Source organism: Emys orbicularis, chromosome 1, assembly GCF_028017835.1.
Source record: "Emys orbicularis isolate rEmyOrb1 chromosome 1, rEmyOrb1.hap1, whole genome shotgun sequence".
Classification (NCBI taxonomy): domain Eukaryota; kingdom Metazoa; phylum Chordata; order Testudines; family Emydidae; genus Emys; species Emys orbicularis.
This window is the reverse complement of record NC_088683.1, coordinates 18,154,813-18,179,601: the sequence shown is the minus strand read 5'-3', so window position 1 is coordinate 18,179,601 and position 24,789 is coordinate 18,154,813. Positions and strand designations below refer to the sequence as shown.

Here is a 24,789-nt window from a genome sequence, read left to right as displayed (position 1 = left end):
TCTGCTGGAGAGCTCTGCATCGTTGCCAGTGCTGCTCAGCTCGCCACGATGTCCAAACAGGAAATGAGATTCAAACTGCCCAGACAGGAAAAGGAATTCAAAATTTCCCGGGGCTTTTCCTGTGTGGCTGGTCAGAGCATCCGAGCTCGGACTGCTGTCCAGAGCGTCAACAGAGTGGTGCACTGTGGGATAGCTCCCGGAGCTATTACCGTCGATTTCCATCCACACCTAGCCTAATTCGACATGGCCATGTCAAATTTAGCGCTACTCCCCTCGTTGGGGAGGAGTACAGAAGTCGAATTTAAGAGAGCTCTATGTCGAACTAAATAGCTTCGTTGTGTGGACGGGTGCAGAGTTAATTCGATGTAACGGCGCTAAATTCGACATAAACGCCTAGTGTAGACCAGGCCTCAGAAGTCCTGGAGAAGAAACCCTGTGGGAGATGAAGTAGGAAGCAGCCCAGTGAAAGAGCAGCAAGATGAAAGAGATGAATCGGGGTGTTTTTGCCCCTCACTTTTATAATCCAGTCACCCTTTGAAATGCATTTTCCTGAGGGTTATCCCCAGATAAAGTTAATTCTAGTTGTGAGGAAGGAGACATGGAGTCCCATGGTGAAAGAGGTTCCAGGCTGTTGTTTGCTAAAATGCAGATCAACCTGTTTCTGCCCCGCTTCATTGCCAAAGAATGGCCACTTGACAGGTGATTGCCAATCAACTTTGATGACACGTGGCTAGAGGCACCAACTTGTCCTTTGTCTTTGATAAAATAGTTTACCCACTCCCCAGATTTGTCTGGTAAACCCATTATAGTCATAATTTTAGTTTTAATATGCATTTCATACATACATTACAAAAGAATATTAATGATCAGTGTGTTATTAGTTTTAAAGGATATCTCACTAGGCATATTTTGCACAAAGATTATTACAATAATGAGTAGGGTCTGAATACAGGGGTGCTTTCAGTCACAGGAAGCGAATGATAGAAGAGGGCGCCAGACTGGATGAGAGCTGATACCCTAGACCAGGGGTAGGCAACCTCTGGCACACGTGCGGAAGGCGGCACGCGAGCTGATTTTCAGTGGCACTCACACTGCCCGGGTCCTGGCCACCGGTCCGGGGGGCTCTGCATTTTAATTTAATTTTAAATGAAGTTTCTTAAACGTTTTAAAAACCTTATTTACTTTACATATCACAATAGTTTAGTTCTATATTATAGACTTATAGAAAGAGACCTTCTAAAAACATTAAAATGTATGACTGGCACATGAAACCTTAAATTAGAGTGAATAAATGAAGACTCGGCACACCACTTCTGAAAGGTTGCCGACCCCTGCCCTAGACACAGCCATTAGGAGGTGCCCCAGTGGTGAATGAACCCCATTACACATCCCAAATACACCAAGAAATTTATCTACAGCCAGGTCCTCAGACACCACAGAATATGCTGTGAGGAGAAAGTCTGGGATATACATCTTAAAACTGCCTTCATCAAACAAGGATACTCTACCACAGAAGCAGATCGGCTCATGGAACAGGATGCCTGAATACTCTGAGAGAACCTGCTTCAATATATAAAAAAACCCAACCGTCTGATCACACAGCCCTAGTTGTCAACTTCCACCCCACACTGAAACCCATACAGGGTATCATTAAACAATTACAACCCATACTTGATGGGGACCACGTCATGAAAGAAATCTTTCCTGAAACCCCTGTACTAGCCTTCAAACAACCTCCCAGTCTCACGAAGCTCATCATCAGAAGTAAACTTCCCATAGACCAGGATCCACGAACTCAAAGTGGCACCAGACCCTGCCAGAATAACCGATACAAAACCTCCAGACATATCTCCACTGCTACAATGACCAATACCCCCCAAAACACACGTTTCAAAATCCATGGTCCTTCACATGTTTGTCACATGTGGTGTACTTCATCCAGTGCACTAAATGCCCCAATAACAGTTATGGGTGGGTGAAACCAAACAATAACTACACTCTTGAATGAACTCACAGAAAAATGATAGACAAACACCACATCACCTGTTGAACACTTGTCAAAAGAGCACCGCATATCTTATCTCTCAGTCCTTGTCCTCAAAGGAAACCTGCACACCTTCAAAAGATGAGCCTGGGAGCTGAAATTCATAACTCTGCTAGACACTAAAAATCATGGTCTGAATAAAGATTCTGAATTTATAGTTTATTACCACAATCTGTAATCCACTAACCCCTCTATTTTGATCTATGACTGAAGGGATGAACGGGCCACTTCAGTTTGAATGGTCCTTAGAATATGTCTTAGTCCTGGTCCCCACTAAGCCCCCACTTCGGACTAAGGTACGCAAATTCAGCTACGTTAATAACGTAGCTGAATTCGAAGTACCTTAGTCCGAACTTACCGCGGGTCCAGACGTGGCAGGCAGGCTCCCCCGTCGATGCCGCGTACTCCTCTCGCCGAGCTGGAGTACCGGCGTCGACGGTGAGCACTTCCGGGATCGATCCGGGATCGATTTATCGCGTCTAAACCAGACGCGATAAATCGATCCCAGAACATCGATTGCCTGCCGCCGGACCCTCCGGTAAGTGTAGACCTACCCTTAATTACTTTTGCTAAACTACCTGTCCCACCTTGTATTTAGCTGACACTCTGAGTATCTTTTCCCAGACTGGAAGAAGCTCTGAAAGCTTGTCTCTCTCACCAACAGAAGTTGGTCCAATAAAAGTTATTGCCTCACCCATCTTGTCCTTCTAATGTCCAGGGACCAACACGGCTACAACAACACTAAAAAGAAAAATGATGGTATTCTAAGGACAATGAGTCATAAAAATACCACTTTTAAATAAATGGAGTGAAACTACATTTGCCGTGGCTTACAGGAAATGGAGTACCATTCAGGCAACCAGAACAGTAGGCAAAACAAATGGGCGAGCTGCTGTGAGGCGATACACGGACATGTTACGCCTATGTAAACTGACAAGGAATTACTTTAACAAACACCAAAACCATGTGTGATAATTATGAATTGTTCTAGGGTGGTGGGTGTGAAATATCATTTCTGACCCAGAAGAGCGGCTGTCGATGGGCATTCGTGGGCTACAGCCTGCTTTAAGAACAGCCTTGTGGAAGGGGTGCTGAGCTGTTTCAACCACCCCGCTGTCTCCGCATCCTATATGGCTACCCCTACAGCTGGCTCACCCCTGGGGTGATAACTTTGATCCCGCTGCCGCTGTCTGGCAGCTCATCTCACCCATCCCTAACCCCAGCCTCCTGCATCCTCACCCTGATTTAGGGTGACCAGACAGCAAGTGTGAAAAATCGGGACAGGGGGTGGGGGGTAATAGGAGCCTATATAAGAAAAAGACCCCAACATCAGGACTGTCCCTATCAAATCAGGTATCAGAGGTAGCCGTGTTAGTCCCTATAAAATCAGGACATCTGATCAACCTACCCTGATTCTGCCTATCTGCCTCCCCTCCAGCTATCTGACCCCCGCCCATACACACAACCTGGCCTCTGCCCAAACTCCGCCCACCCTTGCTACTGATCTCTCCTGCTTCAGAGCAAGGAGGCAAGTAAGGGCGGGCAGGCAGACTGAGGGCAGCGGCTTCAGCAGACCTTACTGAGCATGCGCAGAAGCTGCCATCGCCCCCGCCGGGCTCGGACGGTATGTAACGCTACCCTTTTGGGGAGAGCCGGTGGTGGGCGAGGCCCGGGGCCGGGCCACGCCCCCATCTGGGCGGGGGCCGGCGTCGCCCCGCCCAGCGCGGCCTTACATTCAGAGCCCTGGCTTGTGGCCCTGACAGCTGCCCAGCCTCAGGCGCCATGGAGGATGCTGCGTTCGCAGCCCGGCTGGGCACGATCCTGCGGCACCTCTGCCCCCGGACGGGCGCTGCCGCCCTCGTATCCTTCCCGAGCCGGGCTGCGGGGTGGGGAGCCGGGGGGCAGCCTCAGAGCGGGCCCTGGGGGGGCTGGCCCAGGCAGTCTCCAGTGACTGCCCCGTTACTCCCTTCGCCCCTCATGGACTCCGCACCCCCGCCTGTGTCGGGGGTGGGGGCGGAACCCTGGTCTGGGAGGGGGGACTCTGGGCTGCTTCCCCCGTCCCGCCCCCCCCGATTGCCTCCCTCCTCTTCCCCTTGTGCCCCTCTTCTGCCTGGGCTGCCTCCCCCTTCCCGTATCCCCCTTCCTGAGCTGCTTCCCCCTTCCTGTTCCCCCCCCAATTGTCTGGGCTGCTTTCCCCCGTGTGTATGTCCTTCCTCCCCACCCCTTCTTCAGCCTGGGCTGCCTTCCACCTTGTTTGTGCTCCCCCCTTCTGCCTGGGCTGCCTTCATCCTTCTGCCAGAGCTGCCTCCCCCACCTTCTGCCTGGACACACAGACCTGTCACTGTTTCTCCCTGTGATTATATTAGACTGCAGGGTGGGGGTTATGTCTCTTTCTGTGTACAGTGCTGATGCTGTGGGGCTGGGTAAATAGCAGTGATTCTACCACCCACTGCAGACTGGTACCTTTGCCCTTACCCCCTGCAATCATCGCTCCGCAGTTGCTTGTTGCTTCAGAGAGTCATTTTACAGGCAGCGGGGTGTTTGTTTCCCTCCTCATGCACCACCTCCTCCTTCCCTGTGCTTTCTTCCTGAAACTCCAACCCTCTAGCTGCTAGTTGGCCTTTGTACCTGTTACACTTTCCTAAGGGGCACATGACAGCCTTACTGTTCCTGTTTGAAATTGGTTTGAAATGGAATTGGAATTGTTTTTTAAATGCTGGACATGAAAGGTCAGATTTTCAAAGGTGCTCTGCACCTATTTGTGCACAGAAATTGGATAGCTATGCAAAAGAGTTCCCGTTTTTGTGTACAGCTACCTGACTTGCTCACATATATGCTAGTTTGTGCACACAAGTCTGGGAAAGAAAAGAGGCTTGTACATGTTAAGCTTTTGCCTATATTTCCAAGAGTTTGGGGGGGGGGGGGCTTAATTCTGTGGTACTCAAATTTCATGGTGAATTTCAGACCATGCTGAGATACATGGGCTCAGCATGTGGAAACAAACACAGAAAGGTTATTGGTTTTGTATGTTCTATACTTCTGAAAAGGTCCTTTAAAACATAAGTTCACAGGAGGTGAATGGGAAATTTAGAAGGTTGAAAAACATAAGGTATAGAGCAGAAATGGGATGAGAGGAAGCTTTTATAGTGATTTATTTTGTATGTGCCACATTTCAACCTAGTGACTCAAAGGACTGCATGAAGGCTATTAATTATTTTACAAGTATGGAAATTGAGGTATGGAAGAGTTATGTAACTCAGCGATGGTAAAATACTTCATTTTTGCTGCAGTTCGGCTATAATATGTAACTAAATTCACAGCAAAAGTTGGGAGGTCAGCAGCATGCTTTTGAGTAATAATCTGGTGAAGAGATAGTGATAGAGAGGGTCATAAGTCTACAGATACAGTAATTCCTCACTTAACGTTGTAGTTATGTTCCTGAAAAATGTGACTTTAAGCGAAACAATGTTAAGCGAATCCAATTTCCCCATAAGAATTAATGTAAATGGGGGGGGGGGGTTAGGTTCCAGGGAAATGTTTTTCACCAGACAAAAAACAATATTTTATATTTTTATATATATATAAATACACACACACACACACACACATAGTATACGTTTTAAACAAACAATTTAATACTGTTCACAGCTATGATGATAGTGAAGCTTGGTTGAGATGGTGAAGTTAGAGAGTGGGATATTTCCCAGGGAATGCCTTACTGCTAAATCAATGGTTCTTAAACTTTTGTACTGGTGACCCCTTTCACATAGCAAGCCTCTGAGTGCGGCCCCCCCCCATATAAATTAAAAACACATTTTTATATATTTAACACCATTATAAATGCTGGAGGCAAAGCAGGGTTTGGGGTGGAGGCTGACAGCTCGCGACCCCCCATGTAATAACCTCATGACCCCCTGAGGGGTCCCGACCCCCAGTTTGAGAACCCCTATGCTAAATGATGACCTAGCACTCGGCTGAGCCCTCAAGGGTTAATATATTGTTGTTAATGTAGCCTCACATTCTACAAGGCAGCAGGAATGTAGGGGAGGGGAGATAGACACACACCTTGTGTTTGGGAGAGAGAGAGAAATGCACACTGCCCCTTTAAGTAAGCTGACCCACTCTTAAGTGCATTGTCTTTTTAAGTGGATAAGAAACTTTCTGATAGTGAGAAAGGAACAAATTTCCGATGAACGGTCTAAAACTAGACAGGCAAACAAACTGTAGGGAACAGTTTTGCATCTGCTGAGTATAGATGGGGTGACCTAATGCTGTAGGTATTTTCCATTATTATTTTTATTATATTTAACATATTTTAGTGGCACCTAGAGGACTCAACCAGGTTTGAGTCCTATTATGCTGGGCATTGTACAGAAATATAACAAATGACAGTCTGCCCCAGAGAGTTTAGAATCTAAAAGATATGACCCAGCATGAGATAAATGAACAGGTGGGGGAAGTCGAGGCTAATGAAAATAAATAGGATGGGACTAGCTGTGCATGCAATTCTTTTCCATCTTAAACTTCTGTGGAGGATTTGAGCATGGTTAAAAGGTTGCTTCTCATTGTAGAAAATGTCATTCTCTTTTTTGTTATTCCCTTCAAGCTGGCAAAGCCTCTCTATAGTGACATCGTACATCTCCAGGGTTATGAAAGATTCAGGCAGCCTTGAGACCATCTAACCTAACTCTGAGCTGGTATTGGTGGACATGCAGATGTACGCATGTTTCTTTTTTTGTGTAATAATCCTTTAATTTATACTCATGGTGCCAAATCACTTCAGGCTCTGATCTTGCCAAATTTTATAAGCTAAGCAAAGCTGGTCTTGTCAGCACTTGGGTCAGAGACAACTATGAAAAATGCAGGTGCTGCATAAAGTGGTGTTTGTGATTTAGAAGGTGACACTTTTCCCTCTGAGCTTTTTCTGAGCAAATGCTGAGTCCCCGCGCCCAAAGTGTAAAACTCAGGTCCTGTCCAGCTATGTTTATTTAAAATTAATCCCACTTCATTTTTTTTCTCCATAGTAGAGAGGCAAATTCCAGTGTCCTGGATAAATTCCCACTGAACGTTACATTCTATGTGCCTAAATGGTTTTATATAGTACAGTGGTTCTCAAACTGTGATCCTTGAACTTTTCCTGATGGTGTCCAGAGTGAGGTTTTCAAGGATAGGACAATCCATGCGAAGATTTCTCATGGGCACCTGAATTAAGAAGCTGGAGTACAATATTGCATACAAAAAAGCTACAGAAAAGAAAATTTATTTAGGAAATGCCCATTTACTACTGCCCATGCAACTTTAATTCTGCCCCCTGGTGTGTCCAACCTTTGCACTGACCGAGGCAGAGGTTCTGTGGAAAAAATGTGAATTGTATTCACTGCATCTGTCATAACTATAAAGGGAAGGGTAACAGCTCTCCTGTGTACAGTACTATAAAATCCCTCCTGGCCAGAGACTCCAAAATCCTTTTACCTGTAAAGGGTTAAGAAGCTCGGGTAACCTGGCTGACACCTGACCCAAAGGACCAATAAGGGGACAAGATACTTTCAAATCTTGGGGGGGGGGGGGGAAAGGTTTTTGTTTGTGCTCTTTGTTTAAGGGGTTGTTCGCTCTTGGGACTGAGAGGGACCAGACATTAATCCAGGTTCTCCCCATCTTTCTAAACAAGTCTCTCATATTTCAAACTTGTAAGTAAAAAGCCAGGCAAGGCATCTTAGTTTTACTTTGTTTTCTCAACTTGTAAATGTACCTTTTACTAGAGTGTTTATCTTTGTTTGCTGTACTTTGAACCTGAGACTAGAGGGGGGTCCTCTGAGCTCTTTAAGTTTGATTACCCTGTAAAGTTATTTTCCATAATGATTTTACAGAGATGATTTTTACCTTTTTCTTTAATTAAAAGCCTTCTTTTTAAGAACCTGATTGATTTCTCCTTGTTTAAGATCCAAGGGGTTTGGATCTGTATTCACCAGGGAATTGGTGAAAGGTTTCTCAAAGCTTCCCAGGGAAGGGAATTAGCTTGTGGGAAATGGTGGCAGCGGACCAGATCTAAGCTGGTAGTTAAGCTTAGAAGTCTTTATGCAGGCCCCCACACTTCTACCCTAAAGTTCAAAGTGGGGATACAGCCTTGACAGCATCATAGTGCAACTGCATAAGGGAGCAGAAGTAAGATTGCACGGGGAACCATAAATTTGGCCTTTCCTAACTTATGAGTGCTTAGCTCTGCAACCAAGATAACTTTCTTCAAACGCAGGCTTTTTTTGTTTAATTTCATTGGTGTTTTTTATTAAAGAAAGAAAAGTAAAAAGAAATTCTTATGTCCAACTGGAACTCCTGTGCCACTGTGCACCCCTTCCCCCCCCAAAAAAAACACAAACCTCATCATGCATTATTAGCAGGGTTTGAGGCCTGAACTGTCAGCACTGTGGCATAGAATTCTACCACTTGTTAGTCCTGTAGATCTAGAAACAGGACAAGACCATTATCTTAAAGGGGAGATGGACTGCAGACGTACTTGGTCTCACTGTTTCATAGAATCATAGAATCATAGAATATCAGGGTTGGAAGGGACCTCAAGAGGTCATCTAGTCCAACCCCCTGCTCAAAGCAGGACCAATTCCCAACTAAATCATCCCAGCCAGGGCTTTGTCAAGCCGGGCCTTAAAAACCTCCAAGGAAGGAGACTCCACCACCTCCCTAGGTAACGCATTCCAGTGCTTCACCACCCTCCTAGTGAAATAGTGTTTCCTAATATCCAACCTGGACCTCCCCCACTGCAACTTGAGACCATTGCTCCTTGTTCTGTCATCTGCCACCACTGAGAACAGCCGAACTCCATCGTCTTTGGAACCTCCCTTCAGGTAGTTGAAGGCTGCTATCAAATCCCCCCTCATTCTTCTCTTCTGGAGACTAAACAATCCCAGTTCCCTCAGCCTCTCCTCATAAGTCATGTGCTCCAGACCCCTAATCATTTTTGTTGCCCTCCGCTGGACTCTTTCCAATTTTTCCACATCCTTCTTGTAGTGTGGGGCCCAAAATTGGACACAGTATTCCAGATGAGGCCTCACCAATGTCGAATAAAGGGGAACGATCACGTTCCTCGATCTGCTGGCAATGCCCCTACTTATACAGCCCAAAATGCCGTTAGCCTTCTTGGCAACAAGAGCACACTGTTGACTCATATCCAGCTTCTCGTCCACTGTGACCCCTAGGTCCTTTTCTGCAGAACTGCTACCTAGCCATTCGGTCCCTAGTCTGTAGCAGTGCATGGGATTCTTCCGTCCTAAGTGCAGGACTCTGCACTTATCCTTGTTGAACCTCATCAGGTTTTTTTTGGCCCAATCCTCTAATTTGTCTAGGTCCCTCTGTATCCGATCCCTACCCTCTAGTGTATCTACCACGCCTCCTAGTTTAGTGTCATCTGCAAACTTGCTGAGAGTGCAGTCCACACCATCCTCCAGATCATTAATAAAGATATTAAACAAAACCGGCCCCAGGACCGACCCTTGGGGCACTCCGCTTGAAACCGGCTGCCAACTAGACATGGAGCCATTGATCACTACCCGTTGAGCCCGACGATCTAGCCAGCTTTCTATCCACCTTACAGTCCATTCATCCAGCCCATATTTCTTTAACTTGGCGGCAAGAATACTGTGGGAGACTGTGTCAAAAGCTTTGCTAAAGTCAAGGAATAACACATCCACTGCTTTCCCCTCATCCACAGAGCCAGTTATCTCATCATAGAAGGCAATTAGGTTAGTCAGGCACGACTTCCCTTTGGTGAATCCATGCTGACTGTTCCTGATCACTTTCCTCTCCTCTAAGTGTTTCATAATTGATTCCTTGAGGACCTGTTCCATGATTTTTCCAGGGACTGAGGTGAGGCTGACTGGCCTGTAGTTCCCCGGATCCTCCTTCTTCCCTTTTTTAAAGATGGGCACTACATTAGCCTTTTTCCAGTCATCCGGGACCTCCCCCGATCGCCATGAGTTTTCAAAAATAATGGCTAATGGCTCTGCAATCTCATCCGCCAACTCCTTTAGCACCCTCGGATGCAGCGCATCCGGCCCCATGGACTTGTGCACATCCAGTTTTTCTAAATAGTCCCGAACCACTTCTTTCTCCACATAGGGCTGGTCACCTTCTCCCCATATTGTGCTGCCCAGTGCAGCAGTCTGGGAGCTGACCTTGTTTGTGAAGACAGAGGCAAAAAAATCATTGAGTACATTAGCTTTTTCCACATCCTCGGTCACTAGGTTGCCTCCCACATTCAGTAAGGGGCCCACACTTTCCTTGACTTTCTTCTTGTTGCTAACATACCTGAAGAAACCTTTCTTGTTACTCTTAACATCTCTTGCTAGCTGCAACTCCAAGTGTGATTTGGCCTTCCTGATTTCATTCCTGCATGCCTGAGCAATAGTTTTATACTCCTCCCTGGTCATTTGTCCAATCTTCCACTTCTTGTAAGCTTCTTTTTTGCGTTTAAGTTCAGCAAGGATTTCACTGTTTAGCCAAGCTGGTCGCCTGCCATATTTACTATTCTTTCTACACATCGGGATGTTTTTTTCCTGCAACCGCAATAAGGATTCTTTAAAATACAGCCAGCTCTCCTGGACCCCTTTGCCCTTCATGTTATTCTCCCAGGGGATCCTGCCCATCTGTTCCCTGAGGGAGTCAAAGTCTGCTTTTCTGAAGTCCAGGGTCCGTATTCTGCTGCTCTCCTTTCTTCCTTGTGTCAGGATCCTGAACTCGACCATCTCATGGTCACTGCCTCCCAGGTTCCCATCCACTTTTGCTTCCCCTACTAATTCTTCCCTGTTTGTGAGCAGCAGGTCAAGAAAAGCTCTGCCCCTAGTTGGTTCCTCCAGGACTTGCACCAGGAGGTTTCTCCTCACCTGACTTCCCATCCTAGGAGGTGGGAGGCTCCTGCCTCATGTGGTGCTCTCAGAGGTAGGGATGGGCTGCTGGGGCCATATCCAGCATTCGAGATGGTTACTAGGGGGAGCCCAGCCCTGTACCCACTTGCTAGGAGTTGGTTGAACTGCCCCATGAGGTGCCTGTGAAGGGAAGGATCGGATGCTTATGCCTTGTGCTTGGTCTGGAGAATGTGATTGTGGGGGAGGGACAGCCTGGCCTATGTCATCCCCTGCTCCAAGTAAGGCATGTGCTGCTCTTTTGGTGATAGCGTGGGCCCAGGACTGTAGACTGTTTGTGTTCAGTTATTATTTTGACATGCTGCCAGCATTTTCCTAAATCCCTTCCACAAGAAAAGGAAATGATGATTTTTAATAGTTCATAATTTTGCTTAATCCGAATGGAATTTCAGGAGAGGTGCTTCTCTTTGTCCCTACGGGAGCTTTACCCCTGGCAGATTTCAAAATCCCGCTTCACACAATGGAGGTGTTAAAGCTTCTAAAACAAAGCTTCAAGGATTTTTTTTATAACAATGGGAAGTGTTAGGCAACCTAAATGAAGTTGCTGTCAGTGAAGAGAACTTGAGGAACTATGAATGAGAAGGTTTTATGAAGGTGTCAGTCATCAAATATTAAAACAAAAATATTGGCGTCTGTAGTGTTAGATATTTGTTTATTCGGTTTAACATATGTTTTCCATGAATAAAATATTCCTGAAGGGAAGTGGGGAGAAAAAGGTATTATATACCTGGTCCTATTGTTCAAATTAAAGATGAACATACCATTTATTTGTAGCTTCTTTATGTTCTGTTCCATTTGGTTTTGTATTTGCGAAGTGTATGTGCAGGGTCTAGAATTAGTATGGTTTGGGGGTTATTTGCATTAGTCTTTTACAGGCTTGTCAAAGCCACGCATAGGGTTGAAATTACCCAAGATTTGGTCTTCTCTTGGTATTTCAGTTCATAGATAGTTGCACCATCATGATAAATAATTTTGAGCACATACATGGCTCCCTGAGGCATTAAAAACCTAACCAAGGTACAGCAGAACTTCCCAAATCCATACTTCACTAATATGCACAAAAATATAATGATCTATCTCTCAGCAGTGGTCTGATAAGCAGAAATGAGGCTGTAGTAGAATCTCATTTGGTAGTATGTGAGACTTAATTGTTTTACAGATTAAATTATACATCACAAAGTATTATCTTAACTAATTAAAGCTAAAGTTGTTAAAATATCACAAATTTACTTCACCTTAATTAATCTTCATTGGGTGCTCATAGAGGGCCCTGTCATGTGGAGTGCTAAGACCCCCTCATCTCATTTAAGTCAGTGGGAGCCGAGGATGCTCAGCATCTCAGGATGGGGCTCTAAGAGGCTGATCTGGCTCCTATTGGGAGTTTTGCATTGACTTTAGCATATGCAGGATCAGGCCCTTGGTATTCTTTATTTTGAGTAGACAGTCTTGCAGCAAAGTAAGAAGAAGGGGGAGTGGATTCTAGGGGAAAAATGGACAACAATCCAAAGCAAAATTCATTTTTTAATTATTTAACCTGGATTACAACAAAGTATCAGATTCTGGAATTCCAAACCAACTTCAGATCGGATACTCAAGTTATTGTGCTCTATTATTTGCCTTAATTTATACTCTAGACAACATTTCCTACTTCAGCACAAATTGCTTCTTTTAAACACCCAATGGAGTTTCAGTAAGTGACATTTTACTATCTTTCTACTATTAAATTTGAAGATTAATTTCTCATCTGTATATAATCTTTATTCTTATTTCCATATCTTGTCTTGCGAATTATAGAAGACATGTTGATTAGAAGTCCTCATATAGTTTCAAATCTTGCAAGGACACTCTCTGAGCTGCTTAATTTGGCTTAATAAAGTAACTTAGAACTTGATCTTGAAAATGTGAATAGTTTGACTTCAAGGGTCTGTTTACATAAGTACTGCTTCTATGAGTAAGAATATTGAAGATCAGACACCACCTTTCCACTCCCTCTTTTTGACAAGGTATATATTTTGCCTCAAAATTTACAAATAGGAAAAACAGTTGTGCTGAATAATCATGTAATGCATTGGATATACTCAACAGGATTAAAGTACAGGTGTATCTTGTGAAAGAGCTTATTTCCTCTACACGTCTCCTCCTGGCATATGGTGTGCATCTTACCCTACATCTAGTCATGTTGTTCCACCCAAAACTGCAAATTTCTGAGGGCTGGGCCATTTCTGTGTATTCTATATAAACTGTCATGCACATCTCTGGAGTTGTATACAAATATTAACTCGTAGTAAAAATTACTGTATTAATTATTTTTTCTACTGGAGATAAAAACTTCATGTTGAGAGAATAATTTTCTCTATTTTTAAATTATTTTTTCTGACTATTTGATGTTCACAGAGCAGATTGTAAGACCAATGTGTGTGTTTGGTTTTTCTTTTTTTGTTTGTTTTGATTATGTCTTTTGAGGCTTGTTCTAATCTGCATTAACTACTGAGAGTCTGCAGATAATTTTTGACAGAAGAAAATTAAATAAATTCTGTTAACTTCGTACTCTTCCTTTCAGGTCACTGCTGAGAAAATTCTCATCAGATTGCTTTTTGTTGAGCCTTCTAATTTCTCTTGTTTCTTTGTAGTTACACCCTGGACAATAACCTTTTAACTCCAGAGCAGAGACAGTTTTATGATGAAAATGGTTACCTGCTCATTAAAAACCTGGTTTCTGGTGAAGACATTGAGCGTTTCAGGTACAGAACAGCTGTTTCGCTAGACACAATCATATTGATATTTAGTGATGCTGTGAGGCTTTTTGAAACAGCATGAACTTGGGTTCTCCTAAAATGGAAGCATTTTATTAACAAATAACTTATTCCTTCATTTAAACAAAATGTTTTGGTTTAATAAAATGGTAGAATGTGTGTTGAAATGTTTTCTAACTGTTTTTTTTCTTTCTAGAAATGAATTTGCAAAGATCTGTAAAAAGGAGGTACAAGTGCCTGGCTTAATCATAATGAGGGATGTGGCCATTGCTAAATCAGAGTTTGTTCCAGATCAAAAAGCAGTTACTAAAATACAGGATTTTCAGGAAGATGAAGAGCTCTTCAGATATTGTACTATGCCTCAGGTAAAAAGGGGAAATCCTGGTGTACGTTTGTTTTAAGTATATGCCCATGAAAAGTAACTGAAATCACTTCCTATAATTTTTCTTAAAACAACAAGAGGAATCTGTGTGAGTTCTCAGAATAACCAACTGAATTTTCATGTTTAGATATTTAGATGCAGCTTAACTTAAGGCTCTGTACAGTTTAGAAAGCTTATGTTAATGCTCAATGTGAATGTTTTTTACTATTCCTCACATTCCTCTTCCACATGTATGGCAATGGATGATGGCGTATGGAAGTGATTTTTGGAAAAGAAATAAGTCTACTTGAAGTGCAGTTGCTGTATAAATAAATCCTCTTTGTAATCAGATTGTATTGCACATAGCAAACTAAAACCAGATAATGTTGCTTTTGAAGGACACTTATCTTGCAGACGAATTTAGAAAAGCACAGATTAATACACAGAGTGTTGTAGTTCTTCTGTCATTGCTCTAGCCAGGTATAAGTATAGTGAGTTCACTTTTTCTTAGCCACTTTCATAGCAGCAGACACTGCAGCTAGGTCTACACTAGGAATGCTTTGCTGATATAGCTATACTGGTATGCCAGACTTAGCAAAGTGCTCCTAAAGTGGATGCAATTTATAATGGCAAAACTGTGCTTTTACATATCTTATTCCAACACTCTTCTCTCGCCTCACCCCCAGCTGAGCAAAGTAAGCTATAACCGCAAAAGTGCATTTGTGCTTGAATAACTGTGTCTACACTAGAGGCTTTTGCCTAGCACAGCTGTGTCGGTCATAAAGCACACCTCATCGTACCCCTGACCAACATAGTTATTCAGGAAAAAGTTTGTAGTGTATACTTGGCCTACATGATGTGGTGATCAGTTTTGGTTTGACTGTAATAGATGCTTATACTGCAATATATAACTTTTTCCTAATATATGTTCTTCACCTTAGATCCTAAAATACGTTGAGTGCTTCACAGGGCCAAACATCATGGCCATGCACACGATGTTGATAAATAAACCTCCAGATTCTGGTAAGGGGCACTTGCGTGAGGAAGAATAAGGACTTTTATTTTGTATAAAGGGGACATGATCTAGTTTTTAAAACACAAAAAACAAACAAAAATTTCTAAGACATTAAAAATGTTACCCTATTTTATTCAAACCAAAAGAATTTTGAAAATTGAATAACATTCATTTTGACAATTAAAATAAAGTAGTCTGTTTCACTTTCTGGCTGTTAGGCTCTGATTCAGCAATGTACACATGCCTAACTTTAAGCATGTCACTAGTCTCATGTAGTGAATGCATGGCTCTGTTTTTAGGATCTAGCCCTTAGCAGCCTGGCTTTCAACAGCATTGCGTACTCAGCAGCTCTCATTGACCTCAATAGAACAGAATAGAGGAAGTGTGTCCTTCATCTATACGACATACACTCTCTTTGGACTGAGAGTTTAGATATGTCAAATTTAGTTTAGACATGTAGATACTGACCTCAGTGTGAGCTGCTGAGTGCTCTGAGCTTTTGAAAATCTGGACATTTATTTAAGTGCCAAAATATGGATTTAGAAGCCTAACTTCTGGCTCCTGTTTTTGAAAATCTTGGCAGTAAAATGTATGAGCTAGTGAGGTTTGTAGTACTTTAGATGAAGTAAAAGTTTCTAAAGAGACTTTTATTCTGGATACACTATTATGGGTTCATAATATACAGATATATGCTACTTTTATTATTCACAATGATCTTGCTTTGTATTTTCAGCAGATACTGATTATGTCAAAAGATTAAAGTACTTAGTTCATGCATACCATCAGCCCTCTCACCCTAGTTACAAAATACAGAAGGGCTACAAAACGAGTTTAGAAACATAGTAGGAAATGGTTGATAGCCTTGGTCCATGTGGAATGTTATTTAAACAGCACAAACTACAATTTTAAAAAAGTTAATACAATTAATAAGCAGCAAAGGCAGAAGTAACCTGTTGGAAATACAATGGATTTCAGTGTTTGTTCTGATGCCCCCTAAACACAGCTGTTCTTTTGATCAAATGCAGAGCAAGACTAATTCTTGCAGCATGCCCTGTCCCCTCAGTGGAATTGAACAGTGAGAAATCTTTGTTTAGTTTAAAACAATTGAATTTTTTTTCTGATTCAAACTCTTCTCTTTTATTCCAGGCAAGAAGAGCTCCCGTCATCCCATGCATCAGGATTTGCACTACTTTCCATTCCGGCCTGCAGATCTCATTGTGTGTGCCTGGACTGCCATGGAGCCGATAGATCGCAGCAATGGCTGCCTGGTTGTTTTGCCAGGAACACACAAGGGTTCCCTGAAGCCACATGATTACCCTGATTGGGAGGTAGATCTGCATGTGGGATTAATGTGGTCTGCATTTTGGAGTTGGCGGAGGCAAGGGGATTTGTTTTTTGGTTCACAACAGAGTTGGTGAAAGTTAGTCAAGTTTTACAAGGCAATTATGAATATTCTCTTTTTCTTGGCCAAATTTATGGTTCCCCGTGCAATCTTACTTCTGCTCCCTTATGCAGTTGCACTATGATGCTGTCAAGGCTGTATCCCCACTTTGAACTTTTCATGTTTCTGAAGTTCTTCCACGTCTAACCTTGTGACAGCGTATGCTTACTGGGGCAGGGACTGACTTCCTCTGTAACTGGAAAGTTCCTAGCTTGTGGTGGGTGCTTCTGCAATCAGAGTAATAATGATTGTAATATGTGTGCTTCACATGCACTGTAGACAGCTGCACATGCCAGCTGTTCACTAGGCTGACCTATCCAAGGTCATTCCAGCAAACAGTAGGGCAATGGAAGGAGCCCACCCATATGCAAACATTGAGAAGGCATTGTGATTGCTTAGTGGCTCCCTGATGTTGTTTCATGGCATTTAGATGTGTTAGTGTTAGAGATTCTGTCCCTGGGGGTGGAGAGGAGTTTGGCCACATATGGGCTATGCAGCTACCTCTGGAGGGTTGAGGATATTCTCCCCAGCATTCCACTGTCACAACGTCTTGACAGACCATTAACCTCTGTCAAGCTTTTTAGCAGATATGGATGCAGTGTTGTAGCTGTGTTGGTCCCAGGATATTAGAGAGAGAAGGTGGGTGAGGCAATATATTTTATTGAATCAACTTCTGTTGGAGAGAGACAAGCTTTTGAGCTTACACAGAGCAGTGTAAGCTCAGAAGTTGATCCAATAAAATATATTACCTCACCCACCTTGTCTAGCATATACAAAAGAATCTAGAGCCTAAAAGGCTCTGTAAGTACATGTTTATCTTCCTAAGGCAATTGGGAGCACCAAACATCCATTTCATATGCATGTCCTATTTTTATATCTTAGCAAAGTGTGCATCCCTCATTAGGGTGATGTACAAGCTGAAGTTTTTGAAAATTAAGCTTTTATTTTTTTCTTATCTGAGTAATGTTCTTGAACAGAACATTTTCTCAAAGCAAAAAGTTGTTTTCTCATTTAGTATAAATTAAAAAAGACCAACTGAACTTTAGCAGAATTTTTTTGTTACACACAAAATATCCTTTTGCTGGAATTTTTCATGGCTTTTATTCAAACGAAAGTCATAGCCTTTGAAATCTGGGAGAGTGCTCCCTTAACAGCAGTGTCCTTACCCAAGTGCAAGACTATGGTACTGGACATCATTCGTTTCTGGATCAATGCCCTTTTTGGAAGCTCGAACATAAATGCACCAGAGTTCTCTGTGGTGGATCAGGAACTCTGAATGACATGGTGCATTGAGACACACACTGTGGTGTGTGTGTGTCCAGGAAGCTTTCAGTTATAAGTAACAAGCCTTTTCCATCACACTGACTGCTCATTCCAATCTGTCCTTCTAGAGCAGAAAAACAATACGGCATCAAATATAGTTGTCTGAAGTGAACATTTCAGAGGGAGTAGTAAGCTATTATAGGTCAAAAGAAAGCAAATGAAGAAAGTGGAATGTGAATGTCGTGTAAGACTAGAATCTTGTTTATCTTATCAGGGAATTCAGATTAGGATATTGGGATCTAAACAGCCTGTTAGGCCGAGCCCCTGGGGCCCAAGTCAGCTGGCATGGGCCCGCCATGGGTTTTTAAATGCAGTGCAGACATACCCTTAGCAGCTGAGCTAGGTTTGGGCTTTTAGGGGTGAGAAGATTCCAAGACGAATAGGCAGACTCTTAAGCAAGTGTATTGCATAATTTGGATTCTTATCTGAAAGAAAGCTGAACAGTGCAGATTTTTGTCCACATTAAGACATAGTAGTTTTAATAATTATTCCATGATGTAAACTCTGTGTGTTTTTAGGGTGGCGTTAACAAGATGTACCATGGGGTGCGTGATTACAACAAAAACCTTCCCAGGGTTCACCTTGTTATGGAGAAGGGAGACACAGTATTCTTCCATCCCTTGTTGATTCATGGCTCTGGAATGAACAGAACTCAAGGCTTCCGGAAGGTAGGAAACCATTTCAAGTTACAGCTATTGGACGTGTTTTAAAACACTAAGCCCCCCTCCAAATTTATGGAGATTTTATAGTCTCTTGCACATGAATAGATTTTTGTAATCTTATTTTTTGTTTTGGTTTTATAGATTTCTGGTGTAATTTTGCTGTAATGATAATCTTGGATAATTAGTTTTGGAAAAATTATGTAACCCTGAGTTACATTTCTTGGTAGGTGTACGTTGCAGCTCTGACTCGGGGAAGTGATTAAACATGTGCATTCCTTAATCGGGACCTTAAAAAACATGTTGGTGGACAGTTTTGTATTCTTCTTGTTTGCTTCTGCACAAGATTTCTTCCTCAGTCCTGACCAGCTGTGAATGAAATTTTTGTCATTCTCTTCTCTGAGGACCAGAGGCCACTGCAATCTGATTATTAACAGCATAATTTAATTACGAATTACCTGTATATATGCATACCTGCATAGCACTTTACTGAAAAGGTAAATGGAGTTACACTGCACTCCACTCTAAGGGCATGTCTACACTTACCAGGGATCAACGTTGTGGCGATCAATGCACCGGGGGTTGATTTAGTGAAGACCCGCTAAATCGACCACAGATCGTTCTCCCACCGACTCCAGTACTCACCTTACTCTTCTCATTCCAGTGAAGTCGATGGGAGAGCGTCTCCAGTAGACCCAGTGTGGTGTAGACACCACAGTAAGTCGACCTAAGCTATGTCGACTCCAGCTAGGTTAAGCTGAGGTCGACTTACCCCCGTAGAGTAGACAAGGCCTAACTGAGAGTAGAATCAGACAAAGAACTTAGGAAGAAGGGCCTGATCCTGCATCTCTCACTGCTTGACCTGATAGTAGTAATCTCCTGGTACTAGATTCTCGTCTTGTATACATCAGCATAGCTATACTGAAGACAGTGGGATTGTGCTGATCTACACTAGCTGAGAATCTGGCCCATTGACTTCATTTTTAGTAAAATGGAGCAATAGGTATAAATTGTTTTTATAAAAACCTACAGTGTTATGAGTGTTCTTGTTTAACACCTTCCATTAGCCTCCTACAGAGCTAAATAAGAAGGAAGAGTAATATGCAATGTTATAGCTGTGTTGATCCTATAATAATAAAGAGAAATGGTGAGTGAAGCAGTATCTTTTATTGAACCAACTTCTGTTGGTGAGAGAGAGAAACATTTGAGCTTACACAGAGTATAAAACTATCACTACTCCAATTCTATCAGCAGCATAGCAATTTGGGTTTTCCTTGGAGGTCTCTTATCCAAGTACCCACCCAACACAATTCTGTTTAAGGTTGAGATCTGATGAGATCAACACACAAGATTGCGTAACTATGTGGAAAAAAGCAGTTCACTTTGCCAGTGCGCTTTGTGTTTTCCTTGTCGATGAATGAATGTCTTTTTTTTTTTTTTTTTTTCCCCCCCCTCTCCCAGTCCAGCTTTCCTTCTACTTACCCTTTCAGAGAAGTCCTAGACATGTCTTTATCATGTGCGATTATCACAAAATGGGTGCTTGCGGTGAGGAGAAGATGGAGAAAGTGATTCATTAAGCTTACGTTATTGTGCAAGTTTTCTGTGTGAATCTCTAGCAAGATTTTTTCCAAGTGAACATTTCCAAAAGCATGAGAGAGAGAGAAAATATTCAAATTTGGTTACAATGGTGATATTTGCATTTAAGATAGTAGGGTTTAATACAGGTCACTGATCAACAATTCTTGACCTAAGAGCTGTATTGTGATTTACTCCTGACTTTCTTCATGCAGGCGATATCTTGTCACTATGCTAGTGCAGATTGCCACTATATTGAAGTCAAGGGCACAAGTCAAGAAAACATTGAGAAAGAAGTTGTAGAAATTGCACAAAGAAAATATGGTGTGAGCACGCCTATCACTCTGAAGGTAAGCTTAAAAGTGTCCTGCAACAACAGTATATTACATACTAACCCTATTTACACAGCAAAGGGTTAGTTACATTTTACTTCTATAAGTATCTCTTTACTGCTTGTGCTTTTTATAATTACATTCATAAGCAATAGTTTTAATTGCATCAACCCATCCAATCATATATAACACTGTGGGTTTATGTAGGACTGATCCTGGGTCTAAGCAGATACTTATCTGAGGGGAAAAACAATCTTGATTTCCTTTGGAAGACAGTTGTTATGGTGGCTGGCAGATTTAGTTGTTGTTCATCAGACCTTTTATTAAAGCACCTCTCTCTAACTGGTTTAACTGTTTTGTGTGGAATGGCAGAGCTACCTTGGGAAATGATAGGGATAGTGCTAATGAGGTGACCCAGTATATGGCAGCGTGGATACAGATTTCATATTGCTAGCAACACTCCTCCTTCTAAGGTTGACAGTGTGGGTGAATATTTAAAAAGCTCTTCTCAGTTTACATGTGGACTGCACAGAATGGACATTAGCAGCTAGAAGGTACTTGCCCTCCTAATTTGCAGATGCAATTTTCTTGTACTTGTTAGCAATAGGCTGAATGCTACTATGTTCAAAACAATAATAAGATTTAGTGCATGGTTATAGGATTAGGGCAAAATTCTGTCTTTAGGTAATGGGTGCGACTCCTGTTTTGAAATCAGTACTTACACCATATATCTGATGGCAAACATTGACTCATTTTAATATAATCCAGTAGCAATCACTTAAACTAGGGGTATTTTGAGGGAGTGGATGCATGGGAGGCATTCCTTTGTGCTCTGATCCATTCCAAAAATAATGAATGCAGCAAGTTCTTCTCAAATCCACAGCACAAAAATCTGGTTTCTACAGTGGGGTGACAACTGGGGTGGGTTAAATCCAACTATCGTTTGGGTTTTGGTGCCACCTAATCTTCCAAACTCAGATCTGCTGCATTTCTAAACCAGCAATCAATATAGTATCTGGGGGTTAGATTTAAAAAAAATAATATTTAGGCACCTAGTGGACTTTTCAAAAGCAGCTAACTCCTATTGGAAATCAATGGGAGTTAGGCAGTAAGGCGCTTTTGAAAATCTCACTAGGTGCCTTTCTGCATCTTTAGGCCCCTAAATATCTAGGGACAGATTTTTAAATATATTTATCTGCAAAGCATAAGTCTGCTTTGCCTTTGACTCCTGCATTACTAGTTATACACTGATATTTTGAGTGTTAATGTAGGAACAGTTGCTTGTTTAAATGAGCAGTTTCTATAGTTTGCTTGATTACATTGATAACCCTTTACATCTAAATTAGTTCTGTGCATTTCACCATTACTCCTGGGGGGAATTCTGCACCACTGCGCAGGCACAGAATTCAGATGATCCGCAGATTTCTTTGCTTCCCCACAGAAAAATGGGGAAGCAACAAAATCTGTGGGTGACATGCACCACTTCCCCGGCAACCCGGGCACATCTCTTCGAGCGCCTGGAGCAGCTGGGAGAGGTGTAACGGCAGGGAGTGGGGATGTGTGTGTGCTGGGCGTATGTGTGTGAAGACATTAATCAGTGCCAGGGGGAGGGGCTGTGCGTGCAAGTGAGAGAGACTCTGTCCCTCTCACGCACCCGGCATGGACGGGTAGGGCTTTTGGGCTTGAGGCAGGCTCTGTCCCCTGAGGAAGAGCAGAAATGTAGCAGCCTGCCTACGTAGGTGTTAATGATCCTATTGTTAGTTGTTCCCATTCTTAGTCAATTCCCCCAGGAGCATAAAACACATGTATATGTTTTAAGGCTCCTTTATATTGCCAGAGTTGTGTAAAGGAGCCTTATTGTAAACATCGTCAGGGAATCCTCAGCTCGGAAGATCTATGTGCTTTCTTGCTTTTTTTCCTGTGCACAGTGATTACAGCTCAGGATCTATTTTACTTACCCATTAAAAAAAAAAAAAAAGACTGAGGGCAAATAAAACATTCATCAAGCAGTCAATAACATGTCAGGACATCAGCACTTCCCAAAGTAGCCAGTCAGGATTATAACTGGAATGCAGGGTATGGGTTACCAAGTATTTGTAACTTAACTTTCATGTGTTTAGGAAATACTGGGTAGTTATTGTGACTATTTCCTGTATTGTAGTTTAAATAAATTACCAACATAATTGAAACTGGTGTGATTATATTGCATTCTGGAGCACATGACTTATGAAGAGAGGCTGAGGGAACTGGGATTGTTTAGTCTCCAGAAGAGAAGAATGAGGGGGGATTTGATAGCTGCTTTCAACTACCTAAAGGGGGGTTCCAAAGAGGATGGAGCTCAGCTGTTCTCAGTGGTGGCAGATGACAGAACAAGGAGCAATGGTCTCAAGTTGCAGTGGGGAAGGTCTAGGTTGGATATTAGGAAACACTATTTCACTAGGAGGGTGGTGAAGCACTGGAATGCATTACCTAGGGAGGTGGTGGAATCTCCTTCCTTGGAGGTTTTTAAGGCCCGGCTTGACAAAGCCCTGGCTGGGATGATTTAGTTGGGAATTGGTCCTGCTTTGAGCAGGGGGTTGGACTAGATGACCTCCTGAGGTCCCTTCCAACCCCGATATTCTATGATTATTTTGACAAATTAAATATACAGAATTTTGCAGAACTTTAAATTTTTTGGCGCAGAATTCCCCCAGGAGTACACCATTCTTCAAATCTGTTTTAATCAGATTTTAAACTTCCTCTGAAGAATGCTTAGCACTTATTTTTAATCTTCAAAGCATTTACAGGCATGAACTAACTAATCCACGCAGCATCCTCCATTCCCATACAGAAGCTGAGGTTGCATGACTCGCCCAGGGCAAGAGTGAGTTGCTATCAGAACTGCAGTCGAAGCTGACTTAATAGCTCAGTTCTGTGCTCAGCCTCAGCCCATCACTCATCTCCCATGCTATCTTGTCAGTTGGCACCACTGTGACTCTTTGCTATCACAAAGGAATCATGATAAACAATCATTCCTCGCTCTTTAATTGTCTAAAGTGAAAAGTGAGGAAGTTCCTATTTGCAATTGATATTGGTCCACTGAATTCTGTTTTAAATCTGTTCTCTCCCTGCTTTTTGTGTGGTGCATAAGTAGTAGCATTGCATGCCTACATAATGTTCATTGCCAGCAGTAGATGGACTTTGAGAAATCCAGTGTGCTTTTTGAATTGTAGAGAAGATAGGAGCAATTGAAAATGCGTTGAGGAGGCATAATATAATGTGTACAAGAAAATGAGAAGGAATGTTTATTTTTCCCTGTCATCTGGCTTGCTCCATTTGCAATATAAGGATGATGCTCGCCAGGAACATTATTTTTAAATGTGACAGCTTTTTGGTTTTGGTTCAATAATTTCAGTGTAGTGCTGTTTATGTATCTCTTCCTGTTGCTGCCTTTCTTGATTGCCTTTTATGCATCATGCAATTCATGTAAATCTCACAAATGAATTCATCTTTTTGGTGATCTTCAATATTTTTGTTTGACTTTACCATTTGTTGCATTATAATTTATTAATGTGTTCAGAGCCTATGGATTTGAAGGAAAGATCAATAATTTTGTTGATGCTGTACTTTGTTGTTGTTTAAAATATGTAGGTAAGTAGAGAAAATAACTTCTGCTGTCTTCAGAAATAAACATTGTGTCCTGGTTTGTTTAATAAGCTCTTCTGTCTTTGCTCTTTTTTTCTTTTTTAGGATACTTGGATGATACGAGGGCGGCTTGTAAAAGGAGAAAGCACTAATCTTTAGAATAGTTTCTGGATGGCAGAGTTAGAAAAATGTGTGCCTGAGTATTGTGTTCCCTGATCAGAAACCATGATTCTCACAAATTTGCATTTGCATTTTTTTGTTTGAATTTATTCAAATATTGCACCAAATGTTCATTTACAACAATACAACAAAATATTGTAATATGAATGCACTGAAGTTTAACAAAATTTAGCTAATATACTTCGCATATTTTAACCTATTAACTACAGTAAATACTTCTGTTTTTGTCATTTTAAAAATCATTTGTTTTAAAATCCACTGTTTATTAAATGGATGAGAACTCCCATCAAATCAGCTCTTTAAATACTCATCACTCTGTTACTTAAGAACCAATCTGGATTCAGATGTCTCTATCCTGATGTAATTTTGGGCTGCTGATAATGTAACTCTTATGCTAACTCATGGCTCTAGTGAGTCTAACCCTGGGTGGAAAAGACCAATTGCATCATCTAGCCCTTTCCCCTTGTTGGAACATGACTGTGCATTTTCTAGTCCTTTGTCTAGTTCATTAAATGTCTGAAGCGATTGTGCTTTTACCAATTCCTTTGGGAG

The 24,789-nt window shown here is 42.2% G+C and overlaps 1 protein-coding gene across 1 annotated transcript; it reads left to right on the top strand.

Moving 5' to 3' along the window:
- Window positions 1-3,781: 3,781 nt before the first annotated feature.
- PHYH (phytanoyl-CoA 2-hydroxylase) lies at window positions 3,782-24,531 on the top strand. Its single transcript, XM_065405180.1, has 9 exons — window positions 3,782-3,904; window positions 12,609-12,664; window positions 13,605-13,715; window positions 13,924-14,092; window positions 15,030-15,111; window positions 16,250-16,431; window positions 18,386-18,535; window positions 20,317-20,451; window positions 24,163-24,531. Exons 1-9 carry the CDS (start codon window positions 3,827-3,829, stop codon window positions 24,214-24,216), a joined length of 1,017 nt encoding a protein of 338 aa, XP_065261252.1. The 5' UTR covers window positions 3,782-3,826; the 3' UTR covers window positions 24,217-24,531.
- Window positions 24,532-24,789: the final 258 nt, after the last annotated feature.

Excerpts from the sequence above, each read along its gene's own strand:
- PHYH (XM_065405180.1), top strand. The coding sequence starts at position 3,827 with ATGGAGGATGCTGCGTTCGCAGCCCGGCTGGGCACGATCCTGCGGCAC. Across the intron at positions 12,665-13,604 it reads AAACACCCAATGGAGTTTCA|TTACACCCTGGACAATAACC; the intron begins GTAAGTGACATT and ends GTTTCTTTGTAG. Across the intron at positions 18,536-20,316 it reads GAACTCAAGGCTTCCGGAAG|GCGATATCTTGTCACTATGC; the intron begins GTAGGAAACCAT and ends TTCTTCATGCAG.